A 19,020-nucleotide genomic window follows, 5' to 3' on the forward strand; every position below is an offset into this window, starting at 1 on the left:
TTTGGAATGAGTCAAAAGGGGATAGAGGAGGGAAGAGTCTAGAAATGTTTATTTTTGACATTATAGTAGTACAGTGATGTGTGGTATGAGTCAGGGTGGAGGTAGAGGATATATTGAGAGGTATAGGATGAGATATAGAGTAGTACATTGGAGAGAATTGAATGCCTTTTTTTGTTTCTACTGTAGGATTAAAGTAATAAACATATAGGTGCATAACTACATAGAATGGTATATATGCTTATGAACAATAATAGAGATATAGTTGTATTATAAAGTCTCATGTGCATGTATTGATAAGTAGTTAGTTAAAAACTCAGGCTGTTGCTGTACATATCTTTAATGTATTTGTATTAATATTTTGAGGAAAGTTTTATGCATTTGTTTTTTATTTATTTGTATGTATTTTATATTTCCCCCAATATTTCATTAGTGAAGCACTTACAGATGCAATTGTTATGATTATATTTACACATTTTGATAGATGAAATAAAATCCATAAGACCCATAAGCATCTAATCAAATAACCTTTATATAACTTAGCACACTTTGTGATAAAATAAATTAAGCAGAAATCCAGAAGCATATAATTAAAAAACGTATTTGTAAACTATGCGGTGACCTATATAAACGTAAAGCATAAATATGTATATATTGTTTTTAACCATAAGTAATGTATACATTTGTTAAGCAGACCTATAAGAATATCTATATATTTTTACACCATATATAGTATATATACATATGTTTGAAGAAATGCACATATCTAAATACATACATATAATCAAATGATACATGCTTACATTCACAGGCTTATGCTATTCATTTGTGTTTTAAGTATGGTGATCAAGTACGAAAGATCCAACTCTTGAGTAATCTTCTGAAGATAAAATAGTTTCCGTGGATCTTATATTTGAGGGTAATGAATTACATAGTTTGTCTGCTTGAACAAAGAAATATGTACCACCCATATTTTTTCCTTGTATGCTGGGGTTTTGGGGTGAGGTGCCAATTTTGAGCGGAGGTTCCTTTGTTGAATATATTTGGTGATTTTATTCCTGATGAAGAGCAGTCTAGTTCTATGTATTGCTTTGTGGGTGATACAAAACAACTTGAATCTTCTGGCAACCTGGAACCAATGTAGGGCTTTCGTGGCAAGGCAGATGTGTGATTGTGGATTTACATGTAAGAGTAGTCTGGCAACAGAGTTCTGAATAAGTTGTAGTCTTTTCATAGTTTTTACAGATAATCTGTGGTAGAGGTTATTGGTGTACTCCAGTTTAGACAGTACAAGAGAGATAGTAGCTTGGACCGTGTGTGGAAATCTTAGGAGGCGTCGTAGAGTTTTCATGGTAATGAAGCTTGAACTTGCTGATTTATCTGCTTTGGCATTCATTGATAGCTTGGAGTCTATGGTAAATCCAAGGTTTCTTACTTCCTTTGATTCTTAAGGAGGTGGTCCCAGGTCATCAGACCAGCTGCAGAGTGGTTCATAATTTTGCTAATCACCACATGCGAGTATTTCAGTTTTGGACTCATTCAGTTTGAGGTGACTCCATGTCACCCACTGATCAATGGCTCTGAGGCAACTGAAGAAATCTGAGTTTACAATGTCTTTGGGGCTTTCTAGTTTAAGGAGTATGTGCCATCAGTGTAGTTATAGCATGTGAGCTGAAATTCATTGATCATTGCCGGTAATGACTTCATGTAGATGTTTAAAAACATGGGTGAGATCGTAAAGCTTTGAGGGACCCCTGCTTTTGTGGAGAACGGTTTGCATGACAAAGCGGGGAGTTTGGATGACATTAGAAAGTAGATTGTGATCCAGTCAAGAGCAGTCCCCTCTACTCCTGCTTTGTAGAGTCTTTGGATTCAAGTGATCAACTGTGTTGAAAGCCGCTGAAAGATCCAAGAGAAGTAGTGCAGCGACCACTTTACGGTTTACTCTGTTTTTAAGGTCATCCCAAAGATTCTGTTCCTCTTCCTGAAAGGAATCCTGTTAGGACGTTGGAAAGCATGTAGTTATCTTCAATGAATTGTGACATCTAGGTGAATGTTGTACTTTATATCAGTATGCCCAGGAAAGGGCCATTTGTAATCGGTCTGTAGTTGTTTGAGTCATGTGGGACAAGGTTTGTTTTCTTTAATAATGGGCGTATGTATGCCTTTGCTCCTTAAATCTCTAACTACAGGAAAAACGAATTGGCGATTTGTTTTGACTTGTGCTGCAGCAGAGGTAGTTAAAACAATGTGCGTTAACATATCTCTGCAGAATTCATTTTTCTTTTTTTTGCCCTCACACTGATTTATTTTCTTGTGGCTTCTTCTCTTCTAGGTATTTATTCGATGAAAGTAGCGTGGAATACCAATATTACAGATTAAAACTGTCCGAACTGCAAAAATTGAAGAAATCTATTAAGGATGTAACGGTCCAGGCAGATTCATGCCAGACATCATCTGAAGATTTTTCAAACAAGTCAGCGAGAGCTGTGGCCCTTGCAAATGAACTTGCAGAACTAAAGGAAAAAATTGTCCAGGGCCAAATCATTCTGCAGAACGACACTGTAACAGCAGGCACGCAGACGGGCGTTGATCATGTAGTGCAAGAACGCCCAGCTGAAGTTGTGCAGCACTCCCAAAGTCAGTCTGTTCAGGAGCAAACAGTGCCCTGTGTTGAACAGTCCATTCACAGACAAGTGCCTGCTGAAGAGGCCAAGAAACCTGAAGTCCATTCTGTAGAGGCAGAGAAACCTAAAAACCACAATGTAGAGGCAGAGAAAACGAAAAACCGCAATGTAGAGGCAGAGAAGCCTAAATCGACTGCTCCTGGAGCACCTGAGGAGTCGACATCATTCCAACTGCAATTCCCAGAACGTAAGTGATATATTTTCTTGTTTTCCAGTAGGATTGAAGACTACTCTCCGGTTTTGTCAGCTGGAAGCTGATGAACCCTTAGGATTGACTCCAAAGAGGCACCTTCTTGACCTCTTAAGGGACCACTGATCGCCTGTATATCCCACTTATGTATGGCATAGTTGTGTTAGCAATCAAAATACTGTTAAGAGGCACTTTCAAGTCATAAAATTCAACCTTTTTCTACCAGGCTTGGTACCAATAGTTCAAAGCAACTTCCTAAAGTTTGATGGACACATACTACTGCTTTCTTGTGCATGCATGGCCTGTAATTACCATTACAAGCGGCAGTGATAGAAATGAACTAAGTTTATATCCCACCTGTCTTGACTTCCAAATATATTTTTGTTTAATTTTCAGTTGATGCAAGCACTAGAGAAACTGCAGAAAATCTGGCCCGGTTTCTTGTCGAAGTTGGACCAGAAATTGATGGCGGGTTTAATTTAGGCATTCTTTCTGAAAACCCAGAATTCTGGTACGTAATCTAGACATTCTACATGTAATTTCATAGCTTATAAGATGGTCAAGTCTCCTTATCCTTCAACCTGTGGGTTTTGCATTCAGCATCTATTTTATGTAACGTTGTGATGTTTTGGGGTTTTGTGCTGGAAACAGATGCGTCCATGCTGAGAAACAGCAAGTTATCAAGGTAGCCAAGTTAGCATAAATGAATGCTCATTTTATAAAAGATCAATACAATAAATAATTAAAGTGTGACATACTGTGGAGAAGATCTCTGAACCTGAAAAGGAGTGGATTGGAGACAGTTTATTGTGCTTTTAAATGTTTGAGTCCCTAAGGGCGTAGCACGTATGCAAGAGATTGGTCCGGTTTACCTCCATACTTTCCCAGTGCCACCTCACTGAAAGGACTGCACTGTTGTAACTGCACACTGATCATCAGCAACAATACACAGCAAGCATACTTTTTGTTTTAAATGTGTTTAAGTATATAATGTGCTTGACAAACACTTCACCTTGAACTTTCTTTTTGCTGTTGTTATACTTAACTATTTTGGTGTAATGCATGAATCATGAAGTGCTTTGGTTTCAGAGTTAATACAGAGCGCTCTTTGATAGGCTTCAGAGTGCTACCTACCCATGATGAAGGTAAAATGTTGAACTGAGTATTAAATCATCAGTTGCAAGCATTTACATCGCCATAATCTCTTCTCACAAGTAAACTACCCCTCCTGTGTAGATATGAACTGCTCCAGGTGTCATTAATGAGAGCGAATATTGCAAAGTATGCCCTTTGTTTCTGGATGCACAAGCAGTCTGTCTTGAGAAAATCAATTTTTTACGTATGAAGACATGAGCTTGGGCATTATGCCATATTTAATTATTTTCTCATGATGTACTTATCGTATTCACTCAGATCCGTTCACATTACTATCATGTTTGCACACATCAAAATATTGAAAGTACAGACGTCTTTGTTGTGATTATTGCAACCTCAACAACTACATATTCTGCAGACATGTCTTATAAACATGACCAAAAGCCCCATTTTCTTTTTCTAAATGTAGTATCTTCTTTCCTTGACTTAAAATGCATTCACCAATCATGGCAAAAGTATGGTACGACTCATCCTCATTCCAGTGTCTTTGCTTCATCTCTTTCCTCCTTGCCCGAAACAGAAAGCCACAGGCATGATGTGTGGCCATGCTTCCCTGATGATCATCAGTATGGAATAACATTTTTTTATTTATTCTGCTACCCCAGGAACTAAAACTTTACAAGGTGCTTCTATCTTGTATGTGTGTTGGGGTCACAAATGTGAACTTTAAGATCTTTCCATATCTCAAAGTGGCTAAGTTCAGTCTGGATATTTCTCAAAGCTCATTCCTTAGCCTTGAAACATCAAGCATCCCACCACTTTTGAGCCACAGCCCTCTTGAAAGATCTGGAATGAGTTTTACTTAAATGATCAAAGAAAGTGCCGAAAGGTGTAGTTTTCTGTTTTGTTATTGTTATGACTGGAATATCCCAGGTGTGTACCCCTCCCCTAAGTGCCTAATTATGAAATTGGAATCCTGACTTTAGGCTAATCTAATTCCTGTACAGAGGCCTCAGCTTGTCCCTGGGCATGCAAGATTTAGAAATAATTAAGTGACCTAGACAGGCGCACATAGTGTGCCCTCATAGCAGGCAGAAGACTACCATCTATACCCGGGCAGAGATACATAAAGCTGTGGTGGCAGTGTCCAGAGTTTTTGTGAATCTGTAGCGTGACCTCACTTTTTGTTCCTCTGAGTCAAAGAGAATGTAGTCTACTCTGCATCTAGTGTAAAGGTCCGCTGTTATATGCCCTCCCCGATCTTTGCACTGAGTGTGTGCATGTGGACTGATAGTATAGCACATGTATGGTAGTAGGGCGCTGTGTGGTGTCTCGGTACTGGGACCTGTTGGATCCTTTTTGGATGCCCCTAGATTAGCATGGAACAAGATGGAGGTCGGCTACACTACTTCCCCAGGAAGTAGAAGTGTATTGACTGCGTTCTTGGGCCTGTGGTGCGGAGAACAAGACACTGAAGTGAAGGAGGATAGAGATGGGGCTTCCCTTACAAATTCAGTGAGGTCCTTGTTAGAAAAGGGTGATGAGTTCTCCTGAGCACCGCCATTTGGTGGATGGTCAAGAGTGGCACAGTAGTTTCTGTTATTCAAGGTGAGAAAGTTCCCAAGCAGCATCTGTCGCTGATCACTGCTCCAGGAAGGCTCATGACAGGCTGGTGCAGAAATGTCACAACATTTTGCCCTTATAATGCATACTTGTGCTTTGAGCCAGTATCACAGCTCGCTGCTTTGACATCCATCAACATGCACAAAGTCTGTGTCTGAAGAAAAGCCAGAAAATGACATTTGAGATACGACCAATACAAACCGCTTCTGAAACTTTAGACCGTGAAATCACATGCTTTTTAGGAAATATGTATAAAAGTGGGATCCAAGAGGTGAGGGGACATCATTTGAAGTCTGCACTCTCTGTTGGAGGAGCTGAGGATCTGTCTGGGAGTATGTCTCCCTGCAAGAGGGAAAGAGTGTGCCTCGCCCTTCAGAAGGAAAGAAAGTCCAGGAGAAGAAGCCCAGAGTGTTCTGGTGTGGGTAGTAGCCCAAAAAATAACCCACTACAAGGGAATGGTGGTAGTAGCACCTCGTTTGCGGAAGGGATTCCCCGTTTTCCATGATCACTTACGTTCACAAACCTAATCAAGGTTGTATAAAATTGCAAGCATTGTGTTTGATCAGCAGTCCATCTTGGTTGAGAGACTGGTACTGCCACTTTTGTAATCAAAACACACGATTACCGAAGATGGTGTGAGAGTCCTGATAGGCTGAGAGGCGACGGCTGTTGAAGTCCTCCACCAGGTTAAGATTGGCCTGGAGGCTGCACCCCAGTACCAGCGTACCATCTACACCCGACTTAGAGAGATTGCAACTTCTGAAGATGTACACCCGACTTAGAGAGATTGCAACTTGTGAAGATGAAGGCTGCTGTGTAAGACAACGCACCAAAATCACCAGGCTTGAAAGTTCCAGACAAGGCCTCAGCAGCAGCTCCAACACTTAGAGATCCACAACCACAGAAGCAGGACTGCTACATGCTTCTGTTTTGCACCACCCCAAACTGCAACAATGGAAAATAGGCAGCCACAGCAACAGTAGTGGAACAGTAGATGGAGTAGAGAATTAATGTTAGGCTTTTACTTGGTAACAGCGGGATATGAAGAGGAACTGAACCACTGGGCACATCTATGCCTTGGGAGTGATCTAAGTGAACTGTACCGGTGTCTAACTAGTGCCCGAGTTATACCCCAGGGGTTATAGACACTGGGGGATTCTGTTGGTGGGGGGCTACTGACAGCTGTAGCGCTTCAAGGAAGTTTGCAAACAGGAATACAGTTCTGCATCTGATTTGCTTAATTGCAATGTGTAGTATTACTCTTTGCTGTGTGATAAAAGTTCTTTCTTTTAATTACGGAGATAAGCACTGTGCTGGGCAGTATGTTGTAGTGGCAATTGATTGACTGTTAAGTACAAAGCCCTTGCCCTATACCCTACTTCCCTGAGAAACATTTGATTGCTGACCCTCACTACCCTAAGTATGAAGCTTGGAAAGGGTGTACTTTTCCCTGTTGCAGAGCCATAGTAGGAGGGAAGCCCAAAGCAAATAACCTCAACTACCAAGTTGGGGTCCAGTTATCCAAGTCTGCCTTCTGGCACCCGCAAATGCCAAATGGCAGGTACCTGTATAGTTTTGGATTGACTGGCCGCAGCTTGAATGAATTCAGGCTCCCGGGCCACATTTTCATTGTTGATTTCTGAACCACTTTAGGTCTAAAATAGTGTGATTTTGCTCAGTTGACTCAGGAGTTGGAACTAGCTATATCACTGCATTTTCTGGTGTTTCTTAAGCTGCTGCCCCTGGGGTAGGGAGAGGCGATTGTCTAAAACCAATAACCAGCTTCATTTTGTTTGGGGTGATGGCAGTGTGTTTAGCTTCAGGAGCCATTATATTGTTTGTTGAGTCTGTCCGTAATTGGGCAGTTTTTTTGTGTCTGAGCTGTTAGAGGTGTGTAGATAGTGCTGTCAGCATAGGAGAGATTGACACAGTTCTAGCTGATGATCTTTTTCAAGCAGGGATAGATAATGAACAACATCAGTAATAGTGTTGAATCACTCTCGTAAGACTTGGCAAGATCCAAATGGAAAGGTCCAAGGTCGAGCAGTGTGAGCAGTTTAAGGTTCACTCCGAGAAAGCTTGCCAGACAGACAGACTTCGTAGTCATAAATGCTTCACCCCCTTCTGTCTCCCCCTGTGGAAGCAACAGTGTTTATAAACTTTGCTGAGCAGGCTATGATAGAATGCCAGTGTTGCGCCATAGAGCACCGTGAGATTTGAAGATTTCTGACTCCTAAACAAAACTGTCACTTCCTTGATATTCGATTGACTTTTCTTTGGAGCTCCCTAAATGTATCTGATTCTGCAGCCTTGCTGGAGTGTGTCTTGAGCTTCTACCCCAATGCTTCGCATAAAAACACGTATACTGCTTCAAAGCCAGAGACTGCGGTTTGACAATCATTTATCCTCTCTTTTCTTGACACCTCGCTCCAAATTAAAATCAACAGCGTGAAGCAATGTGAAAGTTTTTTAAAGCTAAAATACTTTTTTTTTTGCTTCATAGGTTTTTGAATGAAAAGGAAAGCCCAGCTTATAAATTCTATCATATGAAGCTCACCGCATTCTGTCAAAGCAGTGGTGTGCCCTATGATTCTATTGACTCTAGTAGCCGAAAAAAAGCTGCCACTCAAGATGCTGAATCCAGTAGCCGACAAAAAGCTGCCACTCGAGACGTTGACTCTAGTAGCCGGCAAAAAGCTTCCTCTCAAGATGCTCACTCTAGTAGCCGACAAAAAACTGCCACTCAAGATGCTAAACTGCAACCATCAAAATATCAGGATCCAGGACCTTCGAGTTTAAAGCCTCCAGCCAGTAAAGTTTATGAATCTGAAATTATTGAGATTCTTGATTCTGATTCTGAGGATTTGGGATCTCAAAAGTCTGACCACTATGATTCTGAACCTCTGGGGGCCGAATCCCAGGACTCTGAACCCGAAGAACTAGAGCCCAAAGTCTTTCAGCCAAAAGAGTCTAAGTCCAAAGAGTCTAAGTCCCTGGGCTCCGAACAACAAGCACCTGAGAACCAACCCTCTGAGCTTCAAGACTCTAGGCCAGATGTTTCTGATCCTCAACAACCTCAGCCCGATGAGACTGAGCTTTTTGTCACTTGTTGCTCTGAAGATGATCAGTCTGATTCTGAAGATCTTTCAGCATTAAAAAAACAACACAAGGTTGAGCTTCACCATGTTGTACCATTGGATGGAGGACTTCAGGCCATACGGCCAAAAGATCTGCATGAACAGCCGAAAGAAGGAGAACATAATCGTGATCTTCAGACCTCTCCACCGCTTGTTGTAGACCCTCAGTCCATTCCTCCAGAGGAATCAAAGAATCAAGCAGAAGTCCTCCAGCCTCAACACCTTGTTTGCTGTGATGGTAAGTGTGAAGGATAGGACAAGAACGTACAAGCCTCCTACCCCATGGTCTTGGGAATCTCTGTGGTTGTATTGTAAGCTGTTATGCCTGATCTCCTCCATTCGCATGATCGAAGCTGTAAGATTGGGGAATCCACAACATCAATATGTAGACTTGTAAACCAAAATCTCCCTAATTTCCTCTGTTACTTTACCAGGATTCGCTTCCAGCGCATGATCCGAATCATCAGCCCTAGTCTATACCCCCATCATCAGTCATAGTGTATAGCCTCCCATCCTTATAACCACAAGGCATAAAGCGCCTGTTCTTTCTTCCCACACATTTCTTGAGTCTCAGCCCCCTGCACCCCCATGTTACAAGCATCTATTACTTGAGCCCAGGTTTATCCTCCATCCTTTTCAATACCTTTTTCCCCCCAAGACTAAAGGCTAGATTATGTCCATAACCAAATGCAGATGTTTCAGCTCCCTCTCTTTTGAGATCGGATCTTAAACTCTTCTCCCCATCTTCCACACAGAAGTGACTGACGGCATCAGTCAGATCTTGGCAGGAGAAAAAAAATCTGGGTGGCCACCAGGAGAAAGCAGCACACTTGTCTTTTCATTTTTGCCAAAAGTTATTCTGCCATGTCCTTAGATGCATTTTTTGACAAAAATGCTCTGCCATCCTAGCAGTTCTCTAAATATGGTGGCTGGTGCTCTAACAGGTTAGGGGAGGTGACACTGAGGATTCACTAGCTACCCACCAGAACTAAGTACCCCTTAAGTCTCATGCCCAGGATAAAATGTTTGTGTCCTTTGTTAACCACGATGATCACAAGTAGTTACTCTTTTACCCCCATTGACCACAGCATCCACCTCTTTTACATGCAAGGCCAGAAAACCCAGCCACTTCTTCGCAGCGGATGTACATTCCTCAGCTCCATGTAAGGGTGCATTCCTCAGCTCCACCTAGATTTGCATGTCTCATCTCCAACCAGCCAAAAAATAGACATCTCTGCTCCTTGCATGGAAAATTGGAAACACCTTAACTCATTGTTCGAGGCATATGAGCTGCAGATTACACACTTTTGCATAGATCGCCATCTGGTGTTGGGGCCGGATGTTTGCAGTTTGTTTTTCCTCTTGGAAAGACTTTAGAAGTCACGAGGTCGGTGACTCCTCCCTTGGTTCGTATTGCGCATGGGCTTCGGCTCCATCCACAGATTGTTTTTTTCCGCCATCAGGCTCGGATGTAATACTTCGCGCTCCGGTTCCGAACATTTCCAGTTCGACGATCGAAGCGGAATCCTCGCTCATCGCGGTATTGTTCAGATCCAGATCTCCTCAATCACCTTTTCTTCGACACACCTTCGATTGCAGTTGTCGATGGCAGCCTTCGGGCCTATCCAAGCTCCGGTCCCGGCTGATGGAAAGAACTCCATTCAAGAAGTGCCTTCGATGTGGGTCCAAATTCCCCCACACCGGTCTTCATGAGGTGTGCAACTTCTGCCTCTCCCCTGAACACGAGGCTCGAGACTGTCCCGCCTGCAAGTCTTTTAGATCGAAAAAGACTATTCGAGATCGAAGGGCCAGACGAAACATGGCGCACTCCTCGACCTCCGTTCCAGTCGACATCTTCGGGGACGACGTCGGAGCTCCGGGACAGCAGCACACCGAAGAGGACCTCGTCAGTCCTTCCGAAGCCGACGACTCGGATGTGGAGGACATCACCCCGGCGCAGAGGGTCGTGAGTACTATACCCCCTCCCACACCCGCGCCGACACCCAATAAGGCTTCGGTCACGCCTTCGTCTCCGGGCCTAGGCAAGACCAAAGACACTGTTCCAAACACCCCACCTTCGGGCCCGGTGAAGAAGCCTAATAAGCCTTCCTGCGGCTCGGGCTCGAGCCAGCCTGCCAGCGGTGCCGATAAACACACTTCGGCACCGAAAAAGAGACCGGCCTCCTACCTTGACACCGAGCTCCGCACCAAAGTCCTCGGTGTCGAAACCCAGCCTTTCGGTACCGACTAAACATCATAAGGCCCTCGGCACCGACACTTCCGTGCCGAAGCCTACCTTGGCACCGACCAAAAAATCGGAGGTTCCAAAAAAGCACGGCACGGACAAGCCTAAAAAGTCATCGCCCCGAAACCTTCGGCGCCGACGGAACAAACATTATCTCAGGAACTGTTTACAGCGGATCCCTTGCAAAAGACACTTACCAAGGATCCAAAAACTGGACATTTGGCACTCTCTTCTAAAAAGAAACATTTGGACAAACCGGCTCCGCCTCCACCTCCAAAGAGGAAAGACTGTGCTACCTCCCCTTTCAGAGTGCCTTCTCCACCTCCTCCACCCTCTCCACCTCCACCCCCTCCGCCTTCTCCACCCCTGCCTCATCGCTCTCCAACCCCGTCTCCAGACCATGATGATCAGGGGGACCCATACTACGATCCAGGGGATGTGCCACAAGACCCCACCCCTACAGGATCCCCAGACCCATGGGACAATTATAATAATCCAGACATTCCAGATGTCCCACAAGATGACCTTTATCCATCCAGGCCATCTCCACCAGAAGACTCATTAGGTTTTCACCACCTACTTCAGAGGGCGGCACATTATCACTGGGTAGAGCTACACACTGACCCGGTAGAGGAAGATTTCCTCCTCGACACCTTTGATACCGCACATAGGTCTACTTCCATACTACCTATGCTCAAAGGGGTAATAAAACATGCGCCAGAGGTTTTTAAAGACCCAGTCAGGGCTAGGGTCATTAACCCACGCATAGAGAAAAAGTATAAAGCTGCCCCCGCAGATCCTGCCTATATCAAAGGGCCAGCGCCACTAGATTCCCTAGTGGTCTCCACTGCACGGAAGAGGTCAAACTCCCAGGCATCAGGCGAAGCACCACCACCTGACAAAGAGTCAAAGCTACTGGAAACGTCAGGAAAGCGCACTGCGTCACAGGCAGCCAATATATGGCGTATTGCCAACACTCAAGCGCTATTGGCCAGATACGACAGAGCGCATTATGATGAACTAGAAACCATCATGCACCACCTCCCAGAAAAATACAGAAATAGGGCCAATGAATTAATTCAAGAGGGTAAGACCATAACTAATACCTCTATACGCTGTGCCTTAGACGCAGCAGACACAGCCTCCAGGGCCAATAACACTAGCGTCCTCCTCCGTCGCCATGCTTGGCTGAGAGTTTCAGGCCTTGAACCTGAGGTACAGGCCTCCATATTAAATCACCCATTTGATCAAGAACATCTATTCGGCCCAAAGGTAGATGAGGCCCTCAAGAAGATGAAGGACACAGATACGGCGAAATCTATGGGAGCTCTGCAGTCACACCCTCCTAAGCGCTCCTTTCGCCGCTCTTCCTTTCGGGGCACAGCCAGAGGCTACTCCTCAGATAGCGCGTCCACTTCCTACAAATCCCCTGCTCAATACCCCTTCACAAGGGGTTATCAAAGAGGCGGCTATAGAGGCAATAACAATAAAGGCAGAGGCAAAACAAATACCGCCCGCTCTGCCACACCGCCTAACCAATGACTTCCCCCTGCTCCCTCCAGACCATCCCACTCCGGTCGGGGGCAGGCTACAAAATTTCCTTCACGTCTGGGAGACCATCACCTCAGACCAATGTGTGACCCAAATTATTCGTTCAGGGTACTGCCTAGAATTGACATCTACCCCTCCAAACATTCCACCCAGGCAACGCCCAATGTCACAAGAACATTCCACGTTACTAAAACAGAAGGTAATCTCCCTCCTACAAAAACATGCGATAGAACAAGTCCCCACCAGTCAACAAAATTTAGCGGTCTACTCCCTATATTTTCTGATACCAAAAAGAGACGAGACTCTACGACCTATTTTAGATCTCCGGCCTCTAAACACATACATACATTCGGACCATTTTCACAGGGTAACACTTCAGCAGGTACTTACGCTCCTCTCCCAGAACGACTTTCTCACCACACTGGACTTGAAAGACGCATACTTTAACATTCCAGTACACCATGCTCACAGAAAGTACCTCAGATTTGTAGTGGACGGGCAACACTACCAGTTCAAGGTGCTCCCATTCGGGGTCACAACAGCACCAAGGGTATTCACCAAGTACCTAGCGGTAGTGGCGGCACACCTCAGAAGACAGCACATTCACGTCTTCCCATATTTGGACGACTGGCTAATAAAAGCCACGTCCTACAACCAATGTGTACATCACACCGCCACTACCATCCACCTACTTCACCAGCTAGGTTTCACGGTGAACCACCAAAAGTCCCAGCTAATACCATCCCACACAAAGCAATACCTCGGTGCCACCATAGACACCTCAAAAGCCATAGCCTACCCCAATCCTGCCAGGATTGCAAGCATTCAGGCTTTGCGTCAAAGATTCATACATCAACACTCTCTCCCAGCAAGAGTGTTTATGCAACTAATAGGGATGATGGCCTCTTGCATTTTCATAGTGCCTCATGCAAGACTCCAGATGCGTCCACTCCAAGAGTGCTTAGCGCACCAGTGGAACCAGGCCCAGGGGCAACTGACAGATCTGGTGTTGGTAGACGGTCGCACCCATCGCTCTCTGCAGTGGTGGAACACCACAAATCTTTCCAGAGGTCGACCGTTCCTGGACCCGGTTCCACAGATAATCCTAACAGACGCATCGCTCTCCGGCTGGGGAGCTCATCTACTACACCTCACAGTGCAGGGCACATGGACGCCACAACAAAAGTTACTCCACATCAACCATCTGGAGTTACTGGCAATCTTTCTAGCCCTCAAATCCTTTCAGACACAGATTTTAGGCAAGGCAGTCCTTATTCGCACAGACAACATGACGGCCATGTACTACATTCAAAAACAAGGCGGCACACACTCTCCACAGCGCTCTCAACTAGCACAGAGCATATGGAGATGGGCAATTCCACACAAAATCTTTCTCCTAGCCCAACATGTCCCAGGAGTCCAAAACACCATGGCAGATCTGCTCAGCAGACAGATGCAGCAGATCCACGAGTGGGAACTTCACCCGCAGGTTCTTCACCCGTTCTTTCAGATGTGGGGGCATCCACACATAGACCTCTTCGCCACCCACGAAAACAAAAAATGCCCAAGCTTCACCGCCAGATACCCACACCCATTGTCCAAAGGCAATGCGATATGGATGAACTGGTAAGGCAAATTTGCGTACGCCTTTCCATCTCTCCCACTAATTCCATTAGTGGTGCAAAAGCTACAACAGCACTCCCTCACACTGATTCTAGTAGCTCCAACATGGGCCAGACAACCGTGGTACACCACGCTGCTGGTAGTGCCACACCAAAAGTTACACCTCTCACCATGCCTCCTAACCCAGAACCATGGAGAGATCAGACACCCGGACCCAGCTCAGCTCAACCTTGCGATCTGGTTCCTGAGATCCTAGAATTCGGATACCTTAACCTTCCCCCCGACTGTATGAACGTCATCAGAGAAGCAAGACGCCCTACTACTAGAGCCTGCTACGCTGCAAAGTGGAAAAGATTTGTTGTTTATTGCCATAACAACACAATCAACCCTCTAGACGCATCTATACAGCACATCATATGCTACTTACTCCATCTACGAAGGTGTAACCTAGCATATACATCCATTCGGCTACACTTTGCAGCAATTGCCGCTTACCTACAAAACAGACAGCACCTATCACTTTTCAGAGTGCCTGCCATTAAAGCCTTCATGGAAGGCCTCAACCGAATAATTCCCCCCAGAGTACCACCCTCACCTGTGTGGAACTTAAATATAGTTCTCACAAGGCTAATGGGACCGCCTTTCGAACCTTTGCATAAATGTGAACTGCAATTTCTCACATGGAAAACAGCTTTCCTTGTAGCCATCACTTCCCTTAGAAGGGTCAGTGAGATACAAGCACTTACTATACAAGAACCTTTTCTCCAAATGCACCCCAACAAGGTTGTCCTCCATACCAACCCAAAATTCCTACCCAAAGTCATTTCCCCCTTTCATCTAAACCAATCGGTAGAATTACCGTTTTTTTTCTCGTAACCTCAAACTGTTGCAGAAAGGGCTCTACACACACTGGATGTTAAAAGAGCCTTACTTTACTATATCCAGAGAACACAACCTTTCAGAAAGACAAAACAACTATTTGTCTCTTTCTCTCCACCACATAAAGGCAACCCCATCTCTAAATCAGGGATAGCTAGGTGGATTGTAAAATGCATACAGATTTGCTACCACAAGGCAAAACGCACGCTATCTGTTCCCCCTAAAGCCCACTCTACACGAAAGATAGGGGCTTCTATGGCTTTTCTAGAGAACATCCCATTAGATGATATCTGCAAAGCAGCCACATGGTCAACACCGCACACTTTCACTAAACATTACTGTGTAGATGTGCAAACCAAGCAACAAGCTAGTGTGGGCCAGGCTGTACTAAAAACACTTTTTCAAACCACTGCAACAGATACCGGTGGTCGCCGCTAGGGTTGGGAACTGCTGTATAGTCTATGCAAAAGTGTGTAATCTGCAGCTCATATGCCTCGAACGGAATATGCTACGTACCAGTATGCATCTGATCTTGACATGTAGAACTGCAGATCTACACACGCCCACCCGCTTCCCCGGCTACCTGTATCTGTTCCAGTCTATCTTATTTAGATACAACACACATGGGTTTCTTCACTGTTATTACTACGCTCCATATTTCCCTGTTGGCGAAAAACAATCTGAGGATGGAGCCGAAGCCCATGCGCAATACGAACCAAGGGAGGAGTCGCCGACCTCGTGACTTCCAAAGACTTTCCAAGAGGAAAAACAAACTGCAAACATCCGGGCCCAACACCAGATGGCGATCTATGCAAAAGTGTGTAGATCTGCAGCTCCACATGCCAAGAACAGATGCATACTGGTAAGTAGCATATTCCTTCCTCACCATCAGAAGCTTGAGACTACTTACCCTATAGAAAATGCTTTTGCCCTGCATGACATATATTCCATAAAGAGGATTGTGTGAGTTGTAACACTGCACCACAAAATCAAAAGCTCAAATACAAATATTGTAGAGCTGAAAGCCTTCGAGAGCATGTTTACAGGACTGACACCACGGGCACGCCGCTAGTCTACTATTCTGATGGCTGGGTCTTACACATAGTAAAACTCACCACCCTGTGTTTCAATCTTCTTATGTTGTAGGTCTTGAACCTATGACTGATGTTGTATCCTTGCAATTTCTAGAAGAAACTGAGATTGAATCAGCGGAGAGCATGGTTTCCGAGGAGGCAACTCGAAGTGCATCTCCTGCACAGCCTTTTCCACGTCTAAAAAGAGGTCGACCAGTGGTTGTTTCCCCTGTTCCATCCAAGAGGTTATGTGCTGAAAAGGAGACAACGGGTAAGTAGCCACATTTTCCATTCCACGTTAGTAGACTATTAAAAGTCTATGCCTTCCAATTACACACAAACACACACGTCATATATGTATATATATATCTGTGTGTGTGTATATACATGTGTGTGTGTGTATTTTGTATCCATGTTCTAAACATATTCACACAATGTAGCCTTAAACTACACTGTAAATTAAAAAAAATGAATAAAAATACAGATACTGTAGAGTTGAAAGCCTCCAAGGTCATGTTTACTGGTCTGACACCACGGGCACACGGGATGTTTACTATTCTGATGACTGGGGTCAATATTTTCATTTTTACAGATAGTAAAACTCAATATGCTGTGTGTCAATTCTCCAATGTTTAGACCTTGAACCTATAAATGATGATGTATCCGTGCAACCTGTAGAAGAAACTGAGCTCGAAGCAGCAGAGAGCACGGCTTCCGAGGATGCTCCTCAAAGTTCATCTCCTGCACAGCCTTCTCCATGTGAAAAAAGTGCTCGACCAGTGATTGTTGCTCCTGTTCCATCCAAGGACTTGTGTGCTGAAGAGGAAACAAAAGGCAAGTAGATACATTTTCCATTCTGAGTTAGTAGAATGTTAGTCTATGCCTTACCCGTACAATATGCAGTTAGGCATAAGAGAGAGTAGTGCTAAGCATTTATGTCCCACAGAAAGGCAGTAAGTGATACCACACTCAATAAAGAAATCTGACCACAATTTATTTAAAAGAAATAACACCTACTTGTGAGAAAGTGGGTTTCTGTTGCAGTAACCCCCCCTTTTTTTTTTTGCCTAATAGCTGATGCACTTTTCCTTGTTGTGCCCTGGGCTCCTGCCAATCAGGTGCCCAGGGCCTATGTTCCTTCCTTAAAACACACAAACTCCCAATTGGCAAACCCTGGCCACATGTCAGCCCCTGGTAAATGGTACCCTAGGTACCCAGGGCCTTGTGACCAGGGAAGGCCTCTAAGGGCTGCAGCACTCATTGTGCCACCCTCAGAGGCCCTGTACCCTTACACACACACTGCCTTTGCAGGCTGAGTGTCTGGGTGCAGGACAAAACAAAGAGTCGACATGGCACACATCTCTGTGTGCCATGCCCATCACCTACACTGCCAAGGCATATGTCAGCCACCCCTCTGGCTGGGTGCCTTATGCCTATGGTGTGGGCACAGGAGCAGGAGCCCTGTGTGTGAGAAAGTGGCTCTGTATATACTGTTCCCTAATAGGTACAGGGTGTACAGAGTCCACAGTCCCCCAGAGGCTGATAGAGGTCAAAGTTAGGTATGACCTTACTCTCAAAAGTGGTAGCTTGGTCGAGCAGTAAGGCAGTACCAGAGGACAGTGTAAAGCATTTATTGTACACACTCAGTCAGCAAATGGTTTCACACACTCAATAACTGAACTCTAGGCCAATGGTTTATATATATAAAATATATGCTTGTTTTATTTTTAGAACCACAAAGGGGGTAAAAATATACTTTCTCAGAATGAGAGGTTGAATATAAATACTTTTGTCTTAAGCAATAAATTTGTGTAAACAGTCACAGTTGGTTGCAATAAACAATCCTATTTCCTAAACATAACAATGCATTGAGCTCAATGGTAAATTCAGGTTATTTGTAATAAATTACTTTTCAGATTACTTTTGGAATTCCAGGTCTGGCTCCTAGAACCAGCCTGGGGTCAGTATTCAGAATCAAGTGATGAAAGTCGACTTAATAACTGTAGTGATTTTTAAATTATATTTAGCTATTTCAAAAGTTAGCACTTAGAAAATATTTCAAGGAAAACATTCAATGGATCTCTATGGCAAGAAATTCACATTGCAGGTAGAGTACTTTATCGTTACTTTAGTAATCCAGGACTGGGTGCCTAGACCCAGGACTGGGGTCCTTATTAAAGGAGGTAAGTAATTTCGTTTGCAGAATTGGTACGATTTTAAAAGAATATTTCAAATTTGCAAAATTAGACACTTAGAAGAAATTTCACAGAAAAGCAGACCATGGTTTCCTATGGGAGAAAAATGAGTTAGAGGTAAGTATAGTTGTGAACACTTTTCAGAGTCAGGGCTGGGCACCAAGATCCAGCACTGGGAGCTCACCTAGGAGCAGGTGAGTAAATTCGTTTTTGTCACTTGGCTGATTTTTGGTGAATTTTTGCAGTTTTGAAAAGTTCACACTTAGAAGATTTTTGAAGAAAAAGCCAGTCAATGTTACCCTATGAGGAAAATGAAGTTAGCGGTTTAAGGGTAAGTACTCGACTGGCAGTGTTGAAATTCCGGGCATGGACTCAGGAGTCCCCCAGTGTCAGGTAGGTACAGTTGGTTCACCCTCAGCGGTTTCAGGACGGCCGGGTGCAGAGAGAGTTGGGCCCAATGTTATCCTATGAGGGATAGGGGGGCCTTGGTTGGTGGCTGCTGTCTGGCAAGCCACGCGGCTGTGGGAGCTGGGCTCCTGGTCACTTACTCAGGGCAAGTGGGGAAGTAGGTTAGTGTAGAGAGGGCACTGCCAGGGCCACTCGGGCGGCTGGGTGCAGGGTGCTTTTGAGCCTTAGGGCGCTCAATGGAAATCAATGGGAATGTTCCGGTTTGGAAAAAGGCTGCAGGCTCGGGGACGAGGATGTTTCAGGTGCCACCACCACTT

At 44.5% G+C, this 19,020-nt stretch overlaps 1 protein-coding gene across 30 annotated transcripts in view; it reads left to right on the plus strand.

Moving 5' to 3' along the window:
- Window positions 1-19,020, plus strand: part of LOC146772278 (uncharacterized) — a 219,400-nt gene that overhangs the window by 101,312 nt on the left and 99,068 nt on the right. For 16 of the 30 annotated variants that reach the window (XM_085636721.1, XM_085636727.1, XM_085636726.1 and 13 more), the window contains 5 exons: window positions 2,333-2,871; window positions 3,271-3,385; window positions 8,096-8,967; window positions 16,216-16,371; window positions 16,737-16,934. In XM_085636721.1, coding sequence (XP_085492847.1) covers window positions 2,333-2,871; window positions 3,271-3,385; window positions 8,096-8,967; window positions 16,216-16,371; window positions 16,737-16,934 — 1,880 coding nt within the window. Of the gene's footprint in view, window positions 1-2,332; window positions 2,872-3,270; window positions 3,386-8,095; window positions 8,968-16,173; window positions 16,372-16,736; window positions 16,935-19,020 lie in introns of all 30 variants that reach the window. The other 14 variants (XM_085636720.1, XM_085636724.1, XM_085636723.1 and 11 more) reach the window with 1 other exon arrangement.

The sequence above is a fragment of the Triturus cristatus genome, chromosome 12 (genome assembly GCF_964204655.1).
Source record: "Triturus cristatus chromosome 12, aTriCri1.1, whole genome shotgun sequence".
NCBI lineage: Eukaryota > Metazoa > Chordata > Amphibia > Caudata > Salamandridae > Triturus > Triturus cristatus.